At 43.8% G+C, this 19,430-nt stretch overlaps 1 protein-coding gene and 1 long non-coding RNA gene across 5 annotated transcripts in view; one reads left to right on the plus strand and one right to left on the minus strand.

The window, feature by feature from the left end:
* The first annotated feature begins 6,235 nt into the window (after positions 1-6,235).
* On the plus strand, positions 6,236-15,311 carry LOC140528923 (uncharacterized). The gene is made up of 2 exons (XR_011975345.1): positions 6,236-7,659; positions 11,950-15,311. It is a non-coding gene; the product is annotated as an uncharacterized lncRNA (long non-coding RNA).
* The window catches only part of MEF2D (myocyte enhancer factor 2D), a 44,875-nt gene continuing 40,034 nt past the window's right edge, over positions 14,590-19,430 (minus strand). For all 4 annotated transcript variants that reach the window (XM_072647250.1, XM_072647249.1, XM_072647251.1 and 1 more), the window contains one exon: positions 14,590-19,158. In XM_072647250.1, coding sequence (XP_072503351.1) covers positions 19,147-19,158 — 12 coding nt within the window. In that variant the 3' untranslated portion in view covers positions 14,590-19,146. The remainder of the gene's footprint in view (positions 19,159-19,430) is intronic.

The raw sequence follows: 19,430 nt of genomic DNA on the forward strand, positions 1-19,430 counted from the left end.
AAGTCAAGTCCTGATTGGCATTTAATGTAGTATTTAATGATTTCTAAGGTATAAAATGCACATACTGAAATTTTAACAATCATCTCTGAGCTAGTTCAAGCTAGTTTCAGCATGTCCCTTACATTAGCCCCATATAAAAAAATGAGGAAACAGGTCAGAGGTGAAAGGTTTTGCTGGGATAGTGTTTCAGGAATTGAACCTCAATCATTTTCCTTTAAGTACCATGCCCTTACTTCTATGCCACCTGACTCCCAAGAAGAAGTTTAAAACCCCAGAAAAGGTAAAAAAAAAAAAAAGTGGTAGAATCTACTATTATGAATATAATGACAAAAAGCACAGATTTAAAGCATGTCAAGTAGCCTAGGAATCAAATTCTAACAGAGGTACTGACAAGGGTTATGTTGTCCTCCATAATGGCACCTTGTAAAGGTTTGGAATATATCCCTAAACACTCTTAGGTGTGATTGTGTTATTAATAGATTAACTTTAATCATTTAAAATCTGTTTATATTTTTTGTTTATACTACCATCTTCTCCTCTGAAGGCTTAGAAGTCATATTGAAACATAAAAGAGTCTTAAAGGAGAAGAAGAAATATAGTATAGTGAAGAGATCACTAGATTCAGAATTAAAAGACTTGGACTCTACCCTTTCCTTTCCTTTCCTTAGAGAAGTGAGGACTATGTGTAGGGAATATTGTATACGCAACCAGACATCATCACTATTGTCACTGGTTTTGCTAAACTTTTTTCTGTTACAAAGGAAGACTTACTGCGTGAAAAGAAATTACAATGACATATATAAATAGAGGCATCAATAAAACTTTTAAAATAAAACATTCATAATTGTAAAAGACCTGGATTCTAATTCCAATTACAACACTTATTATCTATGTGACCTTTGGCAAGACAATTGGCCTCCATAAAGGGAGAATAATATTTCCTCTGCCTACCTGAAATGGGTTATTGTGAAGATCAAATAAGATGGCATGTGTAAAGTGTTCTGAAAATGGTATTTAAGCCTATATAAATGCCAGCTTATTCACTTTTCTGGGACTCAATTTCCTCATCAATAAAATGAGGGTTGGAAGAGATGATCTCTAAGGTCCCTTATAGATTACATTTTATGATTCTGTTAAGTAATTCCTACACTTTCAGATTCTGTTAAGTTAGAAGGGATTCTGCATAGAAACAAGGGTATGGGAGAGAGGACCCTTACCCTGAAGCATCTGTGGTTCTAAGGTTTGCAGATTAAGTCTCAACAGGCTGAGACCAGGTATGTGGTCTTTCAGTTTCCTCTTCTGTAAAATGAGGTGATCGGACTAGATGTTTTTTCTGGATGGTCTTTTTCATAGTCCTAAGAACCCAACCATTAAATGCTGTCATCTGTGGCAACAACGCTCCCTCTTGTGGCCATAAGGTGCCATGGCAAGATGTCAGTTTCTTTTACCTTTATTTTCTTCCTTTTAAAAAGACGAAATGACAATGTGGGGCAATGAAAAAAGTGTTGAACCAGTAGATACAAGTTTTTTTTGTCTCAGTTGTACGGTTTTTGATTTTTGAATTTGTTTTTATCAGGACGGAGAACAGAGAACAGGATGGTATGGAGCTCAGGGAGGGAAAGAAATAGATTGGACAGGGAACAGTGGAGGCTACTGAAGGGGAAAAAAGGCTTTGAAAGGGCTCTTCTAGGAGTGGAGAGCACAGAGCTGTCCAGTTCTGAAAAGAGCAGAGTGTGGGGAAATAGACTGACATAGCATAAAAAGTATAGAGGTTAGCAAGCAAGAAAACCTTTCTAAATGATAAAGGGGTTACTTGGTGTGAAGTAGTATGAACTCCTAGAAGGTATGCCTAGTTAAGCAACCATGTTAAATGTGTACATCTGCTCTTGGTCTTGAGGATTTCAATATTTAACACATATATTAATGTCCCTTCAGAGACCATGGTGTCATGGGGGTCAACAAGGTGAAGCCCCCTGGAAAGTAGTAGCCCAAGGTCTGACAGATATTGTACAGTAAGGAGAAGAGATCCCCTATTTACACCCATTACATGGGCTTCCTAATTTATTTATTCTCATGGCCCATACCTTCATTCAACTCAGTTACATACAGGCATGCCCATAGCCTTGAATCATACATACAAGCATTCCATTGTGAATTCTGAAATCCCTCTTTTTGATTGTAATCTCCTATCCATTTCCTCTCTCCCTGTGCCTCACCCCTCCTAAACCTATTTTCTCTCCTCTCTGCAAAACTCTCCCAGTTTTCCCTGTCACTCTTGCTCGAGCCTTACTTTCTCTTTTAAATATATGAACTATATGGAATAGTTCAATTAAAGCCTGTTTTCCACCTTTGGATTCTTTTCTAAGCCTAAACTCTGGATTAACCCCATTCTTCATCTTCCCAGATCGTATTCACAGGTCACTAAAAGTACTGGAGGAAATGGCACAACTGCTGACTGTTAATCTCCACTTGTCCCTCACAGCTGCTCCAGAACGCTTTTACTGCTGGACTGCCTATCTCACTCCCCACATTATCTGCTCCAAACCCTCCATCTTTCTCCTTAAGCCATTAACACCTCCCCTGCCTGCCTCCCTCCCTCTCAGAAGAGGACTTTACCTCATATTTTATTTTACAAATTGAGACCATCCATGGAGACTCTCTCTTGGCCCCAAATCTGCACCTCAAAGTCATTCAACATCACCTCCATTCTCTCCTTCTTTGCTCTATCTTGAAGGAAGAGATGGTCCTCTTCTAAATCGAGCCTTCCACTTGTGTTCTTGATCCCTTTTCCTTCTGCCTACTCAGAAGCTTAGCTTTTCTTCAACCTACTGCCTCCTCATCATCTAAAAACATGGCCATCTCTTCCCCACCTTCCTAACCTTCTGACCTACATTTTCCCACTCTTTATTGAAGCCCTTCCCTTCTTTTCCCTTATGCTTCTTCATCCTAATTCCTTCACTCCTCCACTTCTTCTTTCTCTTCCTCTTGGACCAATTTCCTTAATTAATCTCCAGGATAAGATATAAAAATTGGTTTAACCATTCTGGGAAGCAATTTGGAACTATATTCCTTCAAATCACTAATCTTGTACTATCCTCTGACCCAGCAATACCATTGCTAGGTCTAATATGCCTTAAGGAAATTAAAGACAGAGGGAAAAAAAAATGTGTACCCGTGTTTATGGTAGCGTATTTTGTAGTATCAAAGAATTGGAAGCAAAGCAGCTTCTCTTCAGTTTGGTAATGGATGAACAAATTGTGGTAAAAGCATTTGCTTCTTTTCTGACAGATTTTCCTCCACATATGTATTTTTGAGTTCCAAACATCTCTTTCACTTCTACCATAGATTCATTTATTTCCAAATGAGTTTTTCAATTCTGGATATGGAGCTCTAAATTCTGACATATTTATTCCTAATTTCTTCTTTTATGGATTTCATTTTCTTTTTGCACCATCCTGGAGTTCCACATTGTTCTATGCCCTTTTGGGAGTGTATGGATTTCTGTATTTCACCAAGAATAAATTTACTTTTGTAATATTTTCTGAAATCACTGCAATTTTTTTGGAGGATTTGGTATTTATCCTTTTTCTATTTTGATATCCTCTTTATTGATCTGCTTGTGCTCTAGGTTTTTTATATTGTTTTTCCTTTGAAGACTTTAATAGTTTTTTTTAAGTATACTTACAGCATTCATTTTCTAACTCATCTTTTGTTGGTGGGTACACCCCTTAGGCTAGGCAGTCACCTCACAATTTCAGGGATATAGAATTCATTAAGAAGGGTTCCTGTCTGGAATACCCTCTAAGAGGACAGCTGTGTTTCAGGCTCCTTTCCTTCAGGTCCAGTGAGGTCCCTCACAACTCAGTTAATCCCTTGGCTTTCCTCTTTTCCTTTTTGTGGCTAGGCTGAATGAGTATTTGCTCAGCCTGGCCCCCAAAATAGAGGGAGGGTGGAAAAGATGTTTCCAGCAGTGTCTGCAACCTTAAGTGTCGCTTAAGGTCATGGCTCCAGTCAGAAGGTAGCAAGTTTTCAAACCCAGACCAGCTGTGATGAGGCAGAATCAGTGTCTACTACTTGTTTCAGGGTGTCAGGGAAGCTGGAGATGTATTAGTTGAGTCTCTGTAGCAGGGAGATGTCTCATGGTGGACCCCAGACACAAACCTCTGAGTCAGCTCATATCACTAACCCAGTGGTGTGGAGGCTGGCAGGAGAAGGGTTCTGAGTACTTTTAAGGATTAGAATTCAATGTTAATTCATAAGGATTTTATTATGTTGATATTCACAATTCTCCACCCTGAAGCTGTCCTGGGTTCTAACAGGGGAGTTTTCCTCCATGTCTTGCCCAGAACCAGGTGCCCTTCTAAACCCGGACGATAAGTTCTACTTTCCAGCTTCCATTTATGTGTTTTCTTCTCCCCACTGGAATGTAAGCTTCTTGAGAGCTTGGACTGTCTTGCTTGCTTGTATTGTATCCCCAGCACTTATACAATGTCTGGCATATATTAAGAACTTAATAAATGCTTTATCTAATTTTGTCCAGAGGATTCGGCTGTAATTGCCCTAAATCTAGCATGTGATTCCCCAGCATCTCTTTTTTGGCAGGTTGAACAATAAAGGAATCTGGAGAAGACTTCTAATCCATCCTCTTATTAGTTATACCATTCAGAAGCCCTCAGATTATGGTATGTAAATGGAATATGACTGTGCTGATGATAAATATGATGGATTCAAAGAAACTTGGGAAGACCTGTGTGAACTGATGCAGAAATGACCAGAACCAGGAAAACAATTTAGAACAATTTATACAGTATTTCAAAAGATAGTAAGTTTGAAAGACTTCAGAACTTTAATTTAAAAAATAACCAAGTGATTTTAAAAGACCAGTAATGAATTATACATCTTACCTCTTGCCATAGACATCACAGACTAGAAGGGTATGAGATGTGTTTTCAGATGTAGCCAAGATGTTACTTTGTTTTGTTTGATTATATGTGTTACAAGGGAGGACTTTTATTTTGGAAGAAGCCTGAGTTAAGTGGGTAGTGACCTGAAAAAAGCATCAATAAAACATTCAAAGTATACAGAAGGAAACAGAAAAATTGATAAGGGCATAAGGGCAATGTTGTTACTTTTTTGTTAAGTTTAATATACATATAATATAGTTGTTAAATAAATATATACACTAAAAACAACTTACATATCAGAAGTCCACAATTTAATATATTAACCTCATTTTTGTTCTTTATATGTTGAAATATATAATATATATAAATATATATTTTTACTGACAATTGCTAAGTTCACAAAAAAAAAAAAGGAAAGATTTGAGAACTTTTTTCCTGGGGATATATCATGGAGATGGTTCTTATTTAAGTTTGAGTTGGGCTAGATGTCCTTTGTGGGTCCTTCTAACTCTAAGGTTCTGTGATTCTGTATGTTTTTTGATCTAGTCAGCCTCCATTTTCAAATGAGGTGAGACCAAAAGGATTCAATAACCACATTTTGAGTACAGCATTCTCCCTAAATTGTCACTAAGTCCTATTTTAAAAATCATGTACCTAATCAATCAATTGGCAAACATTTATTAAGCCAGATGAAGGACAAAAATTAAAGTTCCTGCCTTCAAGGAGCTTGCATTGTATCTGAACACACAGCATGGAAACATATGGGTGTATACACACATATTATAGTTTGCATATATACCACACACACCCCCAAAATAAAATGGGGGTGGCACTAGCCGCTGGGAAGGAACAGGGAAGAGTTTCATGCAGAAGGTGAGTAGAGCAAAATTTTAAAATAACAAAGAATTCTGAGATGGAGGTGAGGCAGTGCCCTACACCTGGGTCAGGCATGGGCACAGCGAGCACAAAGGTGCGGAGACAGGAAACGGGGTGTCACGTGCAGGCAGCACGAAGGCTCATTTGAATCTCCCATCACTTGCCCGCCTCCATACCACATCACTCCTTCACTATATCAGCCTCTTCTAGCACTCACTGCTAAAAATGAGATAACGCTGGGCCTATGGACCACAAATGGCTGGGAGGGGGGAGCAACGGACTTTGATAACCTTAAAACGCTACGGAAAAGGTGGTCATCATGGTTACCGGCGAAGACTTGTGAGTACGCATGCGCCTTGCCCCGGCTCCAGCTCTTAGGCGAACCCCGCCCCTTGCCGAAGAGGCCAATGGAGCGAGGCGAACGTGCCCTGCGTGCGCGTGCTCGTTCGGAGACGCGTGCCTGCGGTGGTTGGTTGGCGCGCTGCGCTCTGGCGGAGGCCCCTCCTCGGAAAGCTTTTAACCTCGGCCCGCCAGGAAAACGATTTGTTAGTGCGGGAACGAGAGCGCGGGGACGTTTTCCCTGGAGGCTTGTCGTTCCGCCGACTCACTGCTTACCGTGATCGCTTAGAAAAATTTTTTCCCTGTCGGCCGCCTCCTTTTTCATTCCCCCTAGTCCTGCGTCACTTCCGTCCTCGGTCTCACGAAGAGGGCGGGGCACAGCCCACGCTAAATATCCCCTCCTAGGCCCTGGGGCTGGGGCGCGGTACGGTCTCCGAGCCGCCCAGCCGAGCCTCCAGCTGGGCGCGGCCTCAAGTGAGGGAAATTCCCCTGGAGCCTCCGGCCCCTCCCTGCCGGAGCTCGGGCTGGCGTTGTCTGCTCACGTGGCCTCGGGGCGGGTCTGTCTGGAGCACGTGCTTAGCGCGTCAGCCCCGAGGCGCCCGCGAGGCGAGGGCGGCAGGGCCTGGGCTGGGGGAGGACGTTGAATGCGGCCGCAGCGGCGTCCCCCGCCCCGCTTTTATGGAGCGTGTGTTGTCTGTGACCCTATCCACCTCGGGAGGTTCCGCGCCCGCGGTGGAGACGTGCACGAGGCACAAAGCCAACAGCCGGGCGGCCCTCATCGAGGGGTAGACCAGCGTGGCCAACGACGAAGCGAGGCCACCATCCACCTCGTGCCGGCCAATCCAGGGGCCAAGCCGAATGCTGAGGCTTCGGGCGGGGGCGGGCGCAGGCTGCCGAGGCTGCCCGGCCTGTGCCCGAGGGGGGCGGGAGAGGAACAGACCGGGCAGAGGAGGCCTCACTGGAGTCCAGCTCCGAGTACCGGACACTTAGTAGCGGCCGTGACTAGGAGCGCTACCAACCTCATAGCCCCAATCTGATCACCTGTGAAGCGGGCGTGATGACACCTGCGCTACCTGCCCGCCCCAGCATCAGGAGAGGCGAAGTGGCTTCCTTATTGGCAGTGCTGGTTACTGCATCCCTTCCCACACGCTGAGGTTGGGGGTAGGCAGCCGCCTGGGGTGTCTTATGAAGCACGTGTCAGAACTCCAGAAACCCCCAGCTCCTTGGCTCTTAGTATTTGTTTTCTGATCAGTCATGTATATCACACTGAAGCCTCAGGTGGATGATTCAGGAAAAGAACAACTTTCAGAACTGGGTTTGGACAATTGATCCTGGCTCTGCTTACATACGTGTTGTATCTGACCTGAGACTCCATAATCACAGACCTTGGAAAAATTGTTGGGCCGTTGGCAATGACTCAGGGCTTGAGTGTGTCCTTCCCTCCACCAGACAGCCCCAGTCACCGCCAGCATCGTTAGACTCAAAGACAAAACTTGAAGAGAAATATCCAGGTGCCTGCCCAGGTCACTACGTGGGTGAGGTAAGCTCTGCCAGGGGAATACTATGTCCCATACCCCTACGCCTTCCAGGGGACCCCCAGCTAGCACCTGAGGTTGAAGTGGGAGTCTTAGAAAGCAAGCTATAGCAAGGAAAACAATATTCACAGTCACCACAACTGTAAGTAGAACAGTTACAGAACAAGTGAAATTACAAATAATAAGCTTGGTCTTAAAGAAGATAGGCAACATCTCCCCTCTCCTCCTTTGCATAGGTAGGGGTAGCATTGCATTAAGTGCCAGACTTTTTCCATACGTTGGTTGGTCTTACTGAATGTTTTTTCTTTTGGAAAAAAAAAGTTTTAAGTGATAGGAATTGTTTTAAGTGAAAGGAATTCTCGCTTTTGGGGGAGAATTCTAGGAAATGTAAAAACATCAATAAGAATCTGTTTTTTAAAAATAACACATAAGCGAGTAACCAGAAAAGAAATTTTAAGTAGGGGTTGTGTAGCAGTAAAGAAGGTGGAGGGCTGTGGGATAAAAGATGAGGGATAGGGTATGTGGGGTTGTTCCTAACCTTAAGATTGAGTACACTGGGCTGTGTGTGGGGCAAGTAATGCAAGGTGGAGTAAGATGATTTTCTGTGTCAGCACTCCCTAGCCAGAGGTTAATCAATCACTTGATCCCTTGGCAAAAGAGTTCCAACTCGCTAAATTTCTCTACTTATGGTGGTGAATGGAGAGTTAGGCATGTCTGTGGCTCAGCTTAGTCTGCATGCTGGAAGGGCATGGCAATTCTTAGCTGGACTGGATCTGAAGACTGGAGTAGTAAAAGAAGTACAGAGGGATTGGTAGGCAGATGTCAAACTTCATTGTTTCTTAAAATGCTTTATTAATGCTTTTTCCCCCTTTTCCACGAAACTCACTTCCCAATGACTCTCTCCTCTCTCATGAAATAGAAATATCCCTTTATAAAGTACAGTAAAAAAAAAATCAAACTAACATATTGGCCATATTTGAACTATATTCCTCATTTTCCACCCATAGTCCACCACCTCTTAGCCAAGAGGCAGAGAGGCATGTTGCACTCAAACTTCTGAAGTCATCAGTGGTTGCTGCATTAAGCAGCAAAGAACCCTAAGGAGGAAATGGAAGGCAGCAATATCAGGCAATTGAAATTACCATCACCCCTTTGACCACGATCTCCCCTAAGTCTCTGATGAAGACAGCCTAGGACCCTCAACCCAAGAGCCTTAGGAATAGCATTGCCCCACAAGCCACCAAATCCACTTCCAGCCCAAAACTTAGCCATCATTGAAGGGAGGAATAATTGTGGAAATTGGACCCACCTTCTTCATCCCCACCAGTAATAAGTGCAAACCAACTGCTACCAGGAGCCTTAGAGTTCGTAGCACTCCCCAGAGCACCAGTCCTGCTTCGAGCCCAGCAATAACAGTGATCATCCAGTGGACAAGGGACCAGATATTCCACCAACTGCTAACAAGGCTGGCTAGCTAGCCTACCTGAAACAGCAGTGTACCTTGAGGGAGACATGAGGTAGCCTGTGTCTGGCAAGTGAAACCATCACCTTGACTATCATCTCCCCTTAGTCCCTAATGGAAACAGGCCAGGACCCTGAACCCAAGAGCCCTGCGTATAGCAATGTTTCCAAACCGATGTGCATAGCCATTAGACATTGCAAGTCTTATGTAGAAGCAGCCTGACAACTGCTCTTGCAGGTGCTTCAGTCACAGCTACTCAAGACTCAGAAAAAGAAAGTTCTTGCCACGAAAGTCCTTGGCAATGTCAAGTGATTCAACATCAGAAACTATGATTTTATAAAAGACATGATTTTATCAGTGGAAATGACAAAAGAAGCTTTGTCACCGTACTCTAAGGACCATAGGATTTTTCCATTTAATTTGCAACTCGAACTGCTTATGTGTTGTTCCCTCCCCTAGAATGTGAGCTCTTTAAGGGGTACTAATCTTGTTTTTCTAGTTGTATTCCCAGTGTTTATCACATAGTAAGCAGTTAATATGTACTTCATGCATTCATTCACTGATTCTTTCATATCTGTTCTAAAGTCTTTTAATGGTCAAACCTCATTTTAAGGCCCTAGCAACCCTGCTGAGATTTGTGGCTAATAAGAGGGCATACTCCATTTGACTCTACACAGCCAGGAGGGATTCTAATAGTTTATGATTTAAGAACTGCAACTAAGGAAGAAGAGGCCCAGCTAGGGAAGCTCTGCCCCTAACCGTTGCATACTCTGGCCTCTGGGTTGACAATGGGAGATGGAAAGGTCCCCTGTTACTGGCTATGTTCCTTTTGTGAAATCCTTTCCTCCCATTGGTATGGAGTATTCAGTCTAGCCTTGGTGGGCAAATGAAAGACATTTATGTGGGAATTCAATAAGTTTGGTAAGGGAGGGGAAAATATAAACAGGGACACAAGAAGGGGAAATATCCCTTGGGCTATGGAAACCCAAGAGTATGTATGTGGTGAGCATCTCTGTCCTTCCCATGTGTCCTCCCAGTGTGCAAATAAACAGTATGTTAGAGATGGAAGGGGAAAGAGCATAGAAAGTTGTATGTGAGACATATGAAGAGCAGTGGAGAGCCCAGTAATTCAAGGAAATAATATCTAAAAAGAGGCAAGAGTAACAATATTCACAGCTTCAGTTGTCTATACACAAATGTTCAGATGACAGGTAATAAAGTGACCTAAGGGTCAACTCGAGGTTCTGTTCTATTATTGAGGGTTGTGATGTCACTCATGAGTGGAAAACAGAAGAAGCACAGCTCTTACTCAAAAAGGATAGTGCAGTAGTGTTGTATAATGAATTTGGGGGTAAGGGGAAGAAGCACGGTTGAGGGCATCTAGGTGAGGGTCAGAAGAAGAAAAGCTGTTTTGTGGTGGAAGTTCACTACATGCCAGTCAGACAAGAAGGGAATGGATGATAAGTTCCGGAAGCAGCTTATAAAGCTAGCACTGGGGAGTGGTAATGGTGGGCTTTAGCTATCCATGCATCTGTTGGAGCTCCTTCTTCTAAAGTCTGATGAATTCTGTACTTGTCTTGATAATCAGATTCATCCAAAGGTGGAGGAAGTGATAAAAAGAACTCATTCTGACCAAGTGCCAAAGAAGCAATGGGAACCAGATAAGGAAAATATCGTAAGAGGACGTCATTCATAGAGAGGGAAAAGACAGATCTTGTCTGATGAATGCTTTAGATTTTAGTTGATTTTAAAGAATCCAGGGAAAGGACAGATAGGATCCCTATGGCCTAAGATTCCACAGAGTAACTTAGTTTGACAAGGATGAGGATATTCTTAAGAATAAACTCATGAAACAAAAATAAATTCTATGAGAAAGAAAAGAAGGAACCATCTAAAGAAACAAGTATAAATGCACTGGTAAATCACTGACAAAATTTTAAAAGATGTATTCAGAAGAAGGGGAGAAAAAGGGGAGATAACTGAGGATAAAGACAAATGACTGGCACAATTCTATAAGAATCATACCCCTAAGTTGTAAAGCCCAGAAAAGAGCTGAACCTTGTAATGAATGCTGATGACAACACAAAAGGGCTTTTAATGATGTGCTGGGAGCAAAAGGAAGACTAAAAAAGGTAAAGCTACTATTTGGGGTATGAGATGGGTGAGAAGAGTAGTACCTAACTAACTCCAACAAAGACAAGTCACCAAGCCAAAAGGTACTATAGGCCAGGATACCGAAAAATATTTCGAATGTGATTATTAAGCTACTGTTACTGATCTTTGAAAAATCAAGGTGCCATAGGACTGGAGTTGTGCAAATGTTAACCCAATTTTCAAAGTGACAGAAGGTGTCTTTTTTAAAACTGAGCTGTTGAGCTTGACTAATTCTTGGCATTATTAAAAAGAGAGTTTGTGAACATTTAGAAAATGACAGTGACAAAAGGCTGCACTGGCTCATCAAGAACAGGTCATGCCAGACTACATTTCTTTTTTTGATGGAATTTCTAACCTGGTAGATCACACAGGAATGTTGTAGGCACAGTGTACCTGGATTTCAGTATACTTTGGAGGGGCAGCATGAATACTGTTATTGGACCTGGAGTCAGAATGATCTGGGTTTGAATTCTTCCTCAGAGACTTACTATCTGTGTGACTAGTGCAAGTCACTGATTTCAACAGATGTTTCCTCATCTGTAAAATGGAATAACCGCAACTATTTCAAGGGGTTGCTGTAATGATCAAATGAAATGATATATGGAAAGCACTTTGCAAATGCCAAAGTGCAATATAAACTTCAGTTATGATATCATTGATTACTAATACTATATTTTAGCATCCTGTAGCAGGTAGGAAGACTGTTCAAGTTCTGCCTGTGAACCATCATGACTGTGTGACTGGGTAAGTCACTTAACCACTCAGTGCTCTAAGCTATTCTCTAAGTCTGTAAATTTCTGAGAAGGTACCAATTTGAATTAACAGACAACTTCCTTACTCAGGAGTTCCCCATACCAGTGAAATCACAGGTCCTATTCTTATCCCATATTTCACCAAGGCATCTGAGAGTCTCTCATAAAATCCTGTGAGCAATATAGAAATGACTGAATGATAGTCTTCAAATATTTGAAGTTAGGTGGATTCAGCATAAAAAAAAAAACACGCTATTAGTTGATCGTTGCCAGACTCAAAGAAGTCTCTACTAGCCTGTCAGAGGGCTTTTATTAACCCTTGGCCTATCCTGTTTGAAGGTATATCTAATATGCTTCTCAGTTTTCAGAGGATATGGCACTAGTAAGGATAGCTAACATGCTGGGTGGCAGAACTATGATCTACAAAGACCATCATGATAAACTAAAATGAATAAGATGACATTTAATAGGGAGAAGTATCATCCATTAATGTGCACAGACCTAGGATGGAGGTGATAAGAGTTTATGTAAAAAAAAAAAAGGCTGTGAGCTCAGCATACGTCCAAATTGTGGCATGGCACCCTCCAAAAAAGCTAATGTGGTTTCAGACTGCATTAACAGGAACACAGTGAATTGCAGCAGATGATAAGGCATGGATGGGTTGAGATCTGCAACTGGTAGTCCCATTGTTCTCTGCCAAATTCAGGCTAAATTTGGAGTACTGTATTCAATTTTGAGTATCATTTATTAGGCAGGACATTGACAAACTGGTCTACGTCTACAAGAAGGTGACCGCTATAGCAAGAGGACTCAAAATCACAACATACAAGGATCATTTGAAAGAACAAGGAGATGTTTGGCTTGGAGAAGAGAAGCCTAGAGGGGAATGTATTAAATATATTAGGTGTCTTTAAGTTTCTGAAGGGCTACCATGTGAAAGAATTAGACTTGTTTTTGCTTGGATCCAGAGAGACAACCAATGGATGGAAGGTAATGAGAGACAAATTGTGATTCAGTATAAAGAAATGTGTCTTTGCAGATCTGTCCAAAAACTGGAACTGACCATCTTGTATGTCTAGTGGTGGGGTTCTAATTACAGCAAAGACTAGATGACCAAATGCCAGGGATATGGTGGAGACTTCTGGTCAAACTGAATGTATGTGAATAAGCAGTTTTCAAAAGAAGAAATCCAAGCCATCAAGAACCATATGAAAAATGTTTTAAATCACTAATGATTAGAGAAATGCAAATTAAAACAACTCTAAGGTTCCACTTCCCACCCATCAGATTGGCAAAGATGACAGAAAGGAAAAATAACAAACAAACGCTGGAGGGACTGAGAAAAAACAGGTGTGTATTAACATTGTCAGTTGAACTGTGAATTGATCTAGCCAATCTGGAAAGTAATTGGGAGATATGACCCCCAAATTACTACACTGTACCCTTTGAGCCATTGATACTATTACTAAGCTAATTCCTCAAAGAGATGGGAGAGGAAAAAGACTCATATGTTTAAGTTAGACCGGATGCTATATAGGTCCTAGATGTCAAATTCTATGATTCCATGACCTCCAAACTCATTTTTTGATAGCCTCTTTCTTGCCTTTCCTCATCTTATGGTGGCCCTTCCCCATCAAAACATAACAAAACAGATGCCAACTCCCCCACAGAGACTGGTCATTTTACTGGACTCCTGAGTATACAAGGAATGAATTGGGAGAGCCACTATTGTGGGTTCTGATTTAACACACAAGGCAATCCTTAGTCCCTATGGAAAAGAAGGTGCCCATTTTGTTACACGTTTTCTCTCACCATAGGGCTGTGAGGTCTAAGTTTGTCCTAACACCACCAGGTCTCACTATAGGGGGCTAACCATCCTCCCTATCTTCCCTGGTAGCCTTATCCTTTTCTTCTGACTCCTTTCTACTACTGTCTCCAGTTGCCCCTTTTGTGCAATTAAAAATCACAAACTCACCCTTCAATGTCCCTTCTTAAGACTCTTTGCTCCAGCCAGGTGCTACTGCCACATCCCCATCTTCTTTTTATTCCTATAAGAAGTATAGCCTTAGCCACCACTCAGTAGAGCTAACAAGTAGCTGAGTAAGGATATGAAACATCTATTAAGGGGACATCAGGATGCATCAAGTAGCTGAAGGACCTACTATGATTTCCTAAATCAGAAGTAAAATCCTGAGCTGGCCTCTGATCCAAAGAAGTATTTCTTATATTCCTGTGTGATCCAGTTCCTCTTCTAGCTGCTGGAAAAGCCCAAAATATTAGAGATAGAAAGAAGGGATCTTGAAATTCAACCATTCCTTCCCCTTACCTCCCCTACCATTTATGGATGAAATAACTGAGATGCCAAGAGAAAAAAATTACTTACCCCAGCAGGATTTGAACCCAGGTCTTCTGGTCTAGGGGCTACCATTTTAGACAAACTGAATATTCTCTTACCATCTAACTTCTGCACCACTCTCTCTAGTGGGGTGAAGGACAGAGGGCTTGGGCCTGAAGGAGCCACCCTCAGCATCAGACCGAACCAAATAAGTCAATGAACCAAACCAAAGTTATCAGAAACGTGTATTTTTTTTTAATAGTAAACCTCTTTACAACAAATATAGTGAAAGAGTTTTCAAACAAAACTCATAAGAACTTGAGGACTTTTTTGTCTTTTCTTATTGTGTAGAATACCAAGAAAGCATCACCATACAGCACGGAAAGAAATATTGAAAACAAATCAACAGCCACACACTTTCGACTCCCCCCGCCCCCAGGACCCAGTCAGAGCCATAGGGGAGTGGGTGATTGTCAGGTTTGGGAGTAGGGGGTAGGGTGGGGGAAAGAATGGAATACCTCCTTGAGTTTTCCACTCTCCTTCCTCAGACCTGGGCTGGGGAGGGACACAAGAGAATCCAGATTCTCCATCAAAAATAATCCAGACCCACCCAATTCCATCCCTCCTACCAATGTTTCAAGGGAGGGGGGCAGAAGGGAAAGCTAGGAGTTCCCAGGTTCCGCTCCCCACTTATGGAACGCTAAATTCACCCTAGCTCCCTAAAGGGATCCTGAAGAGTCAGTTAAAAATATATAGTGATATAGATATTTCTAGATACACTTTTACGTCATCTCTGTCTTTCCAAACAAATAAATAAACAGTAAGAGAAGTGCATTGCTTCCTTTCTGTCCAAGGTGAGGAGGATTAGGATTGGGGATCGGTCTTGCCGCTGTATTTAGTGCACTGTTGTAAGGGGTGGTGGTATTTTGCTTTGGGGGGGGGGAATTCCTCTCACCCATCATCCCTGATCGCTGTCTAAAAATTGGAGGGTGGAGGTGAGGGGTGTTGGCTGTCTCCAGTGGTTGCTTTGGCAAATGCCCAGTTCTAGGGGGAGGGGCTGGGAGGAGGTGTGAGTTTGGCTAGTGAATAGGAAGGGGAGTCACCAAGAAGGGTGAGGCTCCAAGGGGAATTGCTTATGTAATTGGAAAGCCTTGTGATAAACCTTGGGATACTGAACTGCAGAAATGTAACAGACACACACTCAGATAGCATTCTGCTCCCCCCACTTAAAAAAAATCTCCAAACACACATTGACTGACTTACACACACCTCACCTAGATAATGCACTGAGGCACATGAGTGCACTCATGCACATATCCAGTTATCCAACATCAGAAATGCCACTGTAGGACAGAAGGCAAACCTGATGAACACGGTACATGCTCAGGGGCACACATACATAAAAATGGAGGGGAGGGGGAGGGAAGGATTCCTCTGGGTTATTTAGTGGTAGGATGGCTCAGCCAAGGAAAGCTGGATGGAGCCAGGTAGCAGTTAAGTCTGACCAAAAAAAAGGGGAGAATCAGTCACCTGCAGATGTGTGCTAGGTACTGTGCTATGAGTGGGGGAAGGGGACAGGATTGGACTTAAAGCTGAATAAGATACAGTCCCTGCCCTTAGTTGGGAAGATGGGCATGCTAGAGGGCCAAGATGCTCAAGGCCTGCAGTTCTCCAAGTGTGGTCTGGGGACCATCTCATGAAGGATCATGAGGTCAAAGCAGTTTTCACAATTAGATAGTTTAATTCCTAATATGGTAAATATGGATAGATATAAACCAAATAAACAAAAGTTCTTTGGAGTCCCCAATCATTTTAAAGAGTCCTGAGACCAGAAAGTTTGAGAACCACTGCTCTAGAGGAATAAAGACCGTGCGCTGAGACATGGGACTCAAGGAGGTAGGACTGCATGTATCTGGGCTTTCGAGGAAAGGCAGGACTTATGGAGAGGACAGCACATTCCGGGGATGAATACAGGTAGAGAGGTAGGAAGGTCCAAGGCATGCTAGGAGACAGGAAAGAACCCAGTCTAGTTGGAGCAAGACAGTTCCTTTTGGGGGTAAGGTTGGAAAGATAGGACCAAGTGGGAGAGCCAGGCGGGACCAGCCGCAAAATCCCCCTTAAAAATGGACATATAAAAATAATCAGTGTCTTAATTTAGCAAGTAAAGATGACTCTCAGAGTAGAGAGAACGCGAGGTCCATAAAAACGGGATCTTGCCTTATTTAGACTTTGTGTCTCTCCCAGCACCTGGCATACCATAAGTGCTTAATAAATGCTTACTAAATTCATAAATGAATGGGTGAACAAAGAAGGGAGCTGGATGCAGCAAGAGAAAATGTCCAGGAAGGACTTTTGGGAGAATAGGGCTGGGAAGATCAGGAAGCTGAAATGCTGGACAGCTGGTCACTTTATAAACACACAAAGACAAGATGCATGTGCACACAGGCACGTGCATGCACACACGCATGCACACACGCATACACACGGGCACGCGCGCGCACACACACACACACACACACACACCTCTCTGCTTCAGGTTCCTCTCCCATGATTAAGTTTCAGAATACTGCAAAGGCTAGGTCTCTGAGGTGGGTAAATACAGTCACTTACAGTACTAGGCCCCTGCTGTCTCTAAGTTTTAACTGTCATGAGAGACCTAAGACAAAGCCCCTAGCCCTAGGGCGCTAGGGGGGAAAGCCAAGCATCAATGTCTGAAAGGATGGGGGGAAGATAACCCAGCCCTCCCCACTGCCCCCACCTCACCTCTGTGAGTAAGTATGGAAGTGGGGGATGCTAGGGGACTCCTCCCAGCTCCCTAATGATCTCAGATACAGCCAAAGATCCAAGGGCCTCAGGCTTTGGGCTCCCTCTCTGCCCCTCCCCTCCCCCCAGCTGCACACATCTGGAGAGAAAATGAAAGGGGCAAAAGTGGGGCAAGGGGAGGGCAAGAACAACAGTAGAAGAAGAACAATCTCATCTGTACACTACGGGCCATTTCAGAGTCATTATTATTACAATATACTTTGACAAAAATAGAATTTCATTTCATATCAATACAACAAAAAAACAGTTTCCTGGACTGTTACATAGCCAACATTTCCAAAGTTGCTATTTACAATTACAGTAGCCGAGGGAAAGATGGGGTGTGGTGGTGAGGGGCTGGGGGAGAGGAGGTGGTGATGGTGGTGGGGAGCAGGAGGTAGCAAGCTGGTGGGGATGGGGAGGTGAGGCTAGGGAGAGAGGAGTGGGTTGGGGTAGAGCAAGGCTAAAAACATGGGCCACCCTAGGACACAACTAGCACTGGTCATGAGCTTGGCAGCTTCACTTCATCCAATCCCATATCCTGGCTCTGGGAAACTGTAGACTCCTCTGGGGCCTGGGCCTCTGGTGTATAATCACATGTGAGCGGGGGAGTGGGCATATGTCCCTCCCCTTTCCATGACCTTTATGATAAAAGAATATTCTGATCCTCCCCAACCTTAATGGATCTCCTCTCCTCTCTGTTTGCAGTGGTGCCCAGGTCCTCCCAAAAAGCCTAGTGCAGTCTTTTGTTAAGCCATTCCAGGCTTGCTAGGGTTAGGGTCCAGGGGAGAAAGAGAAGGTGTAGCATGTGCTCACCATCCTCAGTTTCTTTCCCAGGTTCTACCAGTATAATTAAGACTGGCTCTGCCCCACCCGCTCCAGGCTGAGGCTTAATTTGAAAGGCCAGCACCAAGGGCAGAAGGATGGGGTTGGAAATTAGGGAGCCAGAGTGAAAGGGGTAGGTAAGGGAAGGGATGCTATTGCACTGTATATTTTAGAAGAAAACCCCAGAGGAGGGAAAAGGAGGATGTCCTGTCTCTCCACCACCAGGATCCCCCTCTAATGCCTAAGCAGGGGGTACCCCACATCTCTGCCCCACATACACTGTGCTATGAGGCAGCCCCCTATTCCATCCCCACCCTCTTCCATTTGTAGAGAGGGAGAGACTCCAAAATTCCTCCAGGTCCTGGGGGAAGGGCTGTTTCTCTCCACCCCACCCAACACTGGACTTCCCAGTATGTGAGAATGTATCTTCTCCTGGATGCCAAGGCTTGCTGTCCTCACACTACAACTGCAACTCTACTCCTTGTCCCTTAATTTTGGAGAATGCAGCTTACACGTAATCAGTGAAGGATGAGGGTTCTTTGAGTTCCAGGCCTGAGCACTTGACCCACACTTACGTAGCCTAGGTACATAGAAATAGCACTGGAGAGGCAGAGACCCATGGGGATTTTAACCCCAACTCCAGGCAGCCCTCCTGAGGCCCTGCGGCACAAGCAGAACAGTGCTGACCCAGGCATCCAGCCCACATCCCCCAGGTCCAAACTAGGTTTTAGGGTTTCAAAGTCCATTTCATGGGGGTTTTTTGGTTACTTCCTCTCTCTTGGGGATGGGGGTGAAGGGAGGTTTCCACATGCAGGGCTCGGCTTCTGCCCCATCCCAAAGTCTTTTTGGGGACCCCCCTCCCCCCCTGCAGCATATGTGTACAACGTGCAAATTGTCCCCCCCAAAAAAGAGTGTCCCCCCCATGAAAACGGAGGGGAGAAGAAAGAGAAGGGGATGCTTCCCCCCCCAGAAGCGAGAGTCCAAATTAAAAAAATAATAATAATAATAATATAATAATAATAATTATACACAATGTAACCGTCAACAGGACATGGAGCACAAGAAAGGGGCGAGGGGTCGAGCGGGAGGAGCCCGGGACGGGGAGGGGTGGCGAGATTGTCAGCTCTTCAAGAGGGAGGTTGAGAGAGGAGGGGGAGACTCATCACTTTAATGTCTGTAGAGAGAGGAGATGTAGAAGGAAGGTGTGAGGGAGGGCTGGGCTGGGAGGGCCCCTTCCCCGAGTCCCCACCCGACTCCTGGAGGTGACCATGCCTCTTATGGAGAGGTCAGCTTTGAAGGGATGGAGATTAAACCACAAGAGCTTTCTGGGGAGAAGGGGAGGGAAATGGATTTAACACACGTGGTGGGGGGGAGGGACAGGCAAGCAATATGATTAGGAAGGAGCTAATGCTTCAGTGAGAGGAATAGATGGAAACCAGGTTTCAA

The sequence above is a fragment of the Notamacropus eugenii genome, chromosome 2 (genome assembly GCF_028372415.1).
Source record: "Notamacropus eugenii isolate mMacEug1 chromosome 2, mMacEug1.pri_v2, whole genome shotgun sequence".
Lineage (NCBI taxonomy): Eukaryota > Metazoa > Chordata > Mammalia > Diprotodontia > Macropodidae > Notamacropus > Notamacropus eugenii.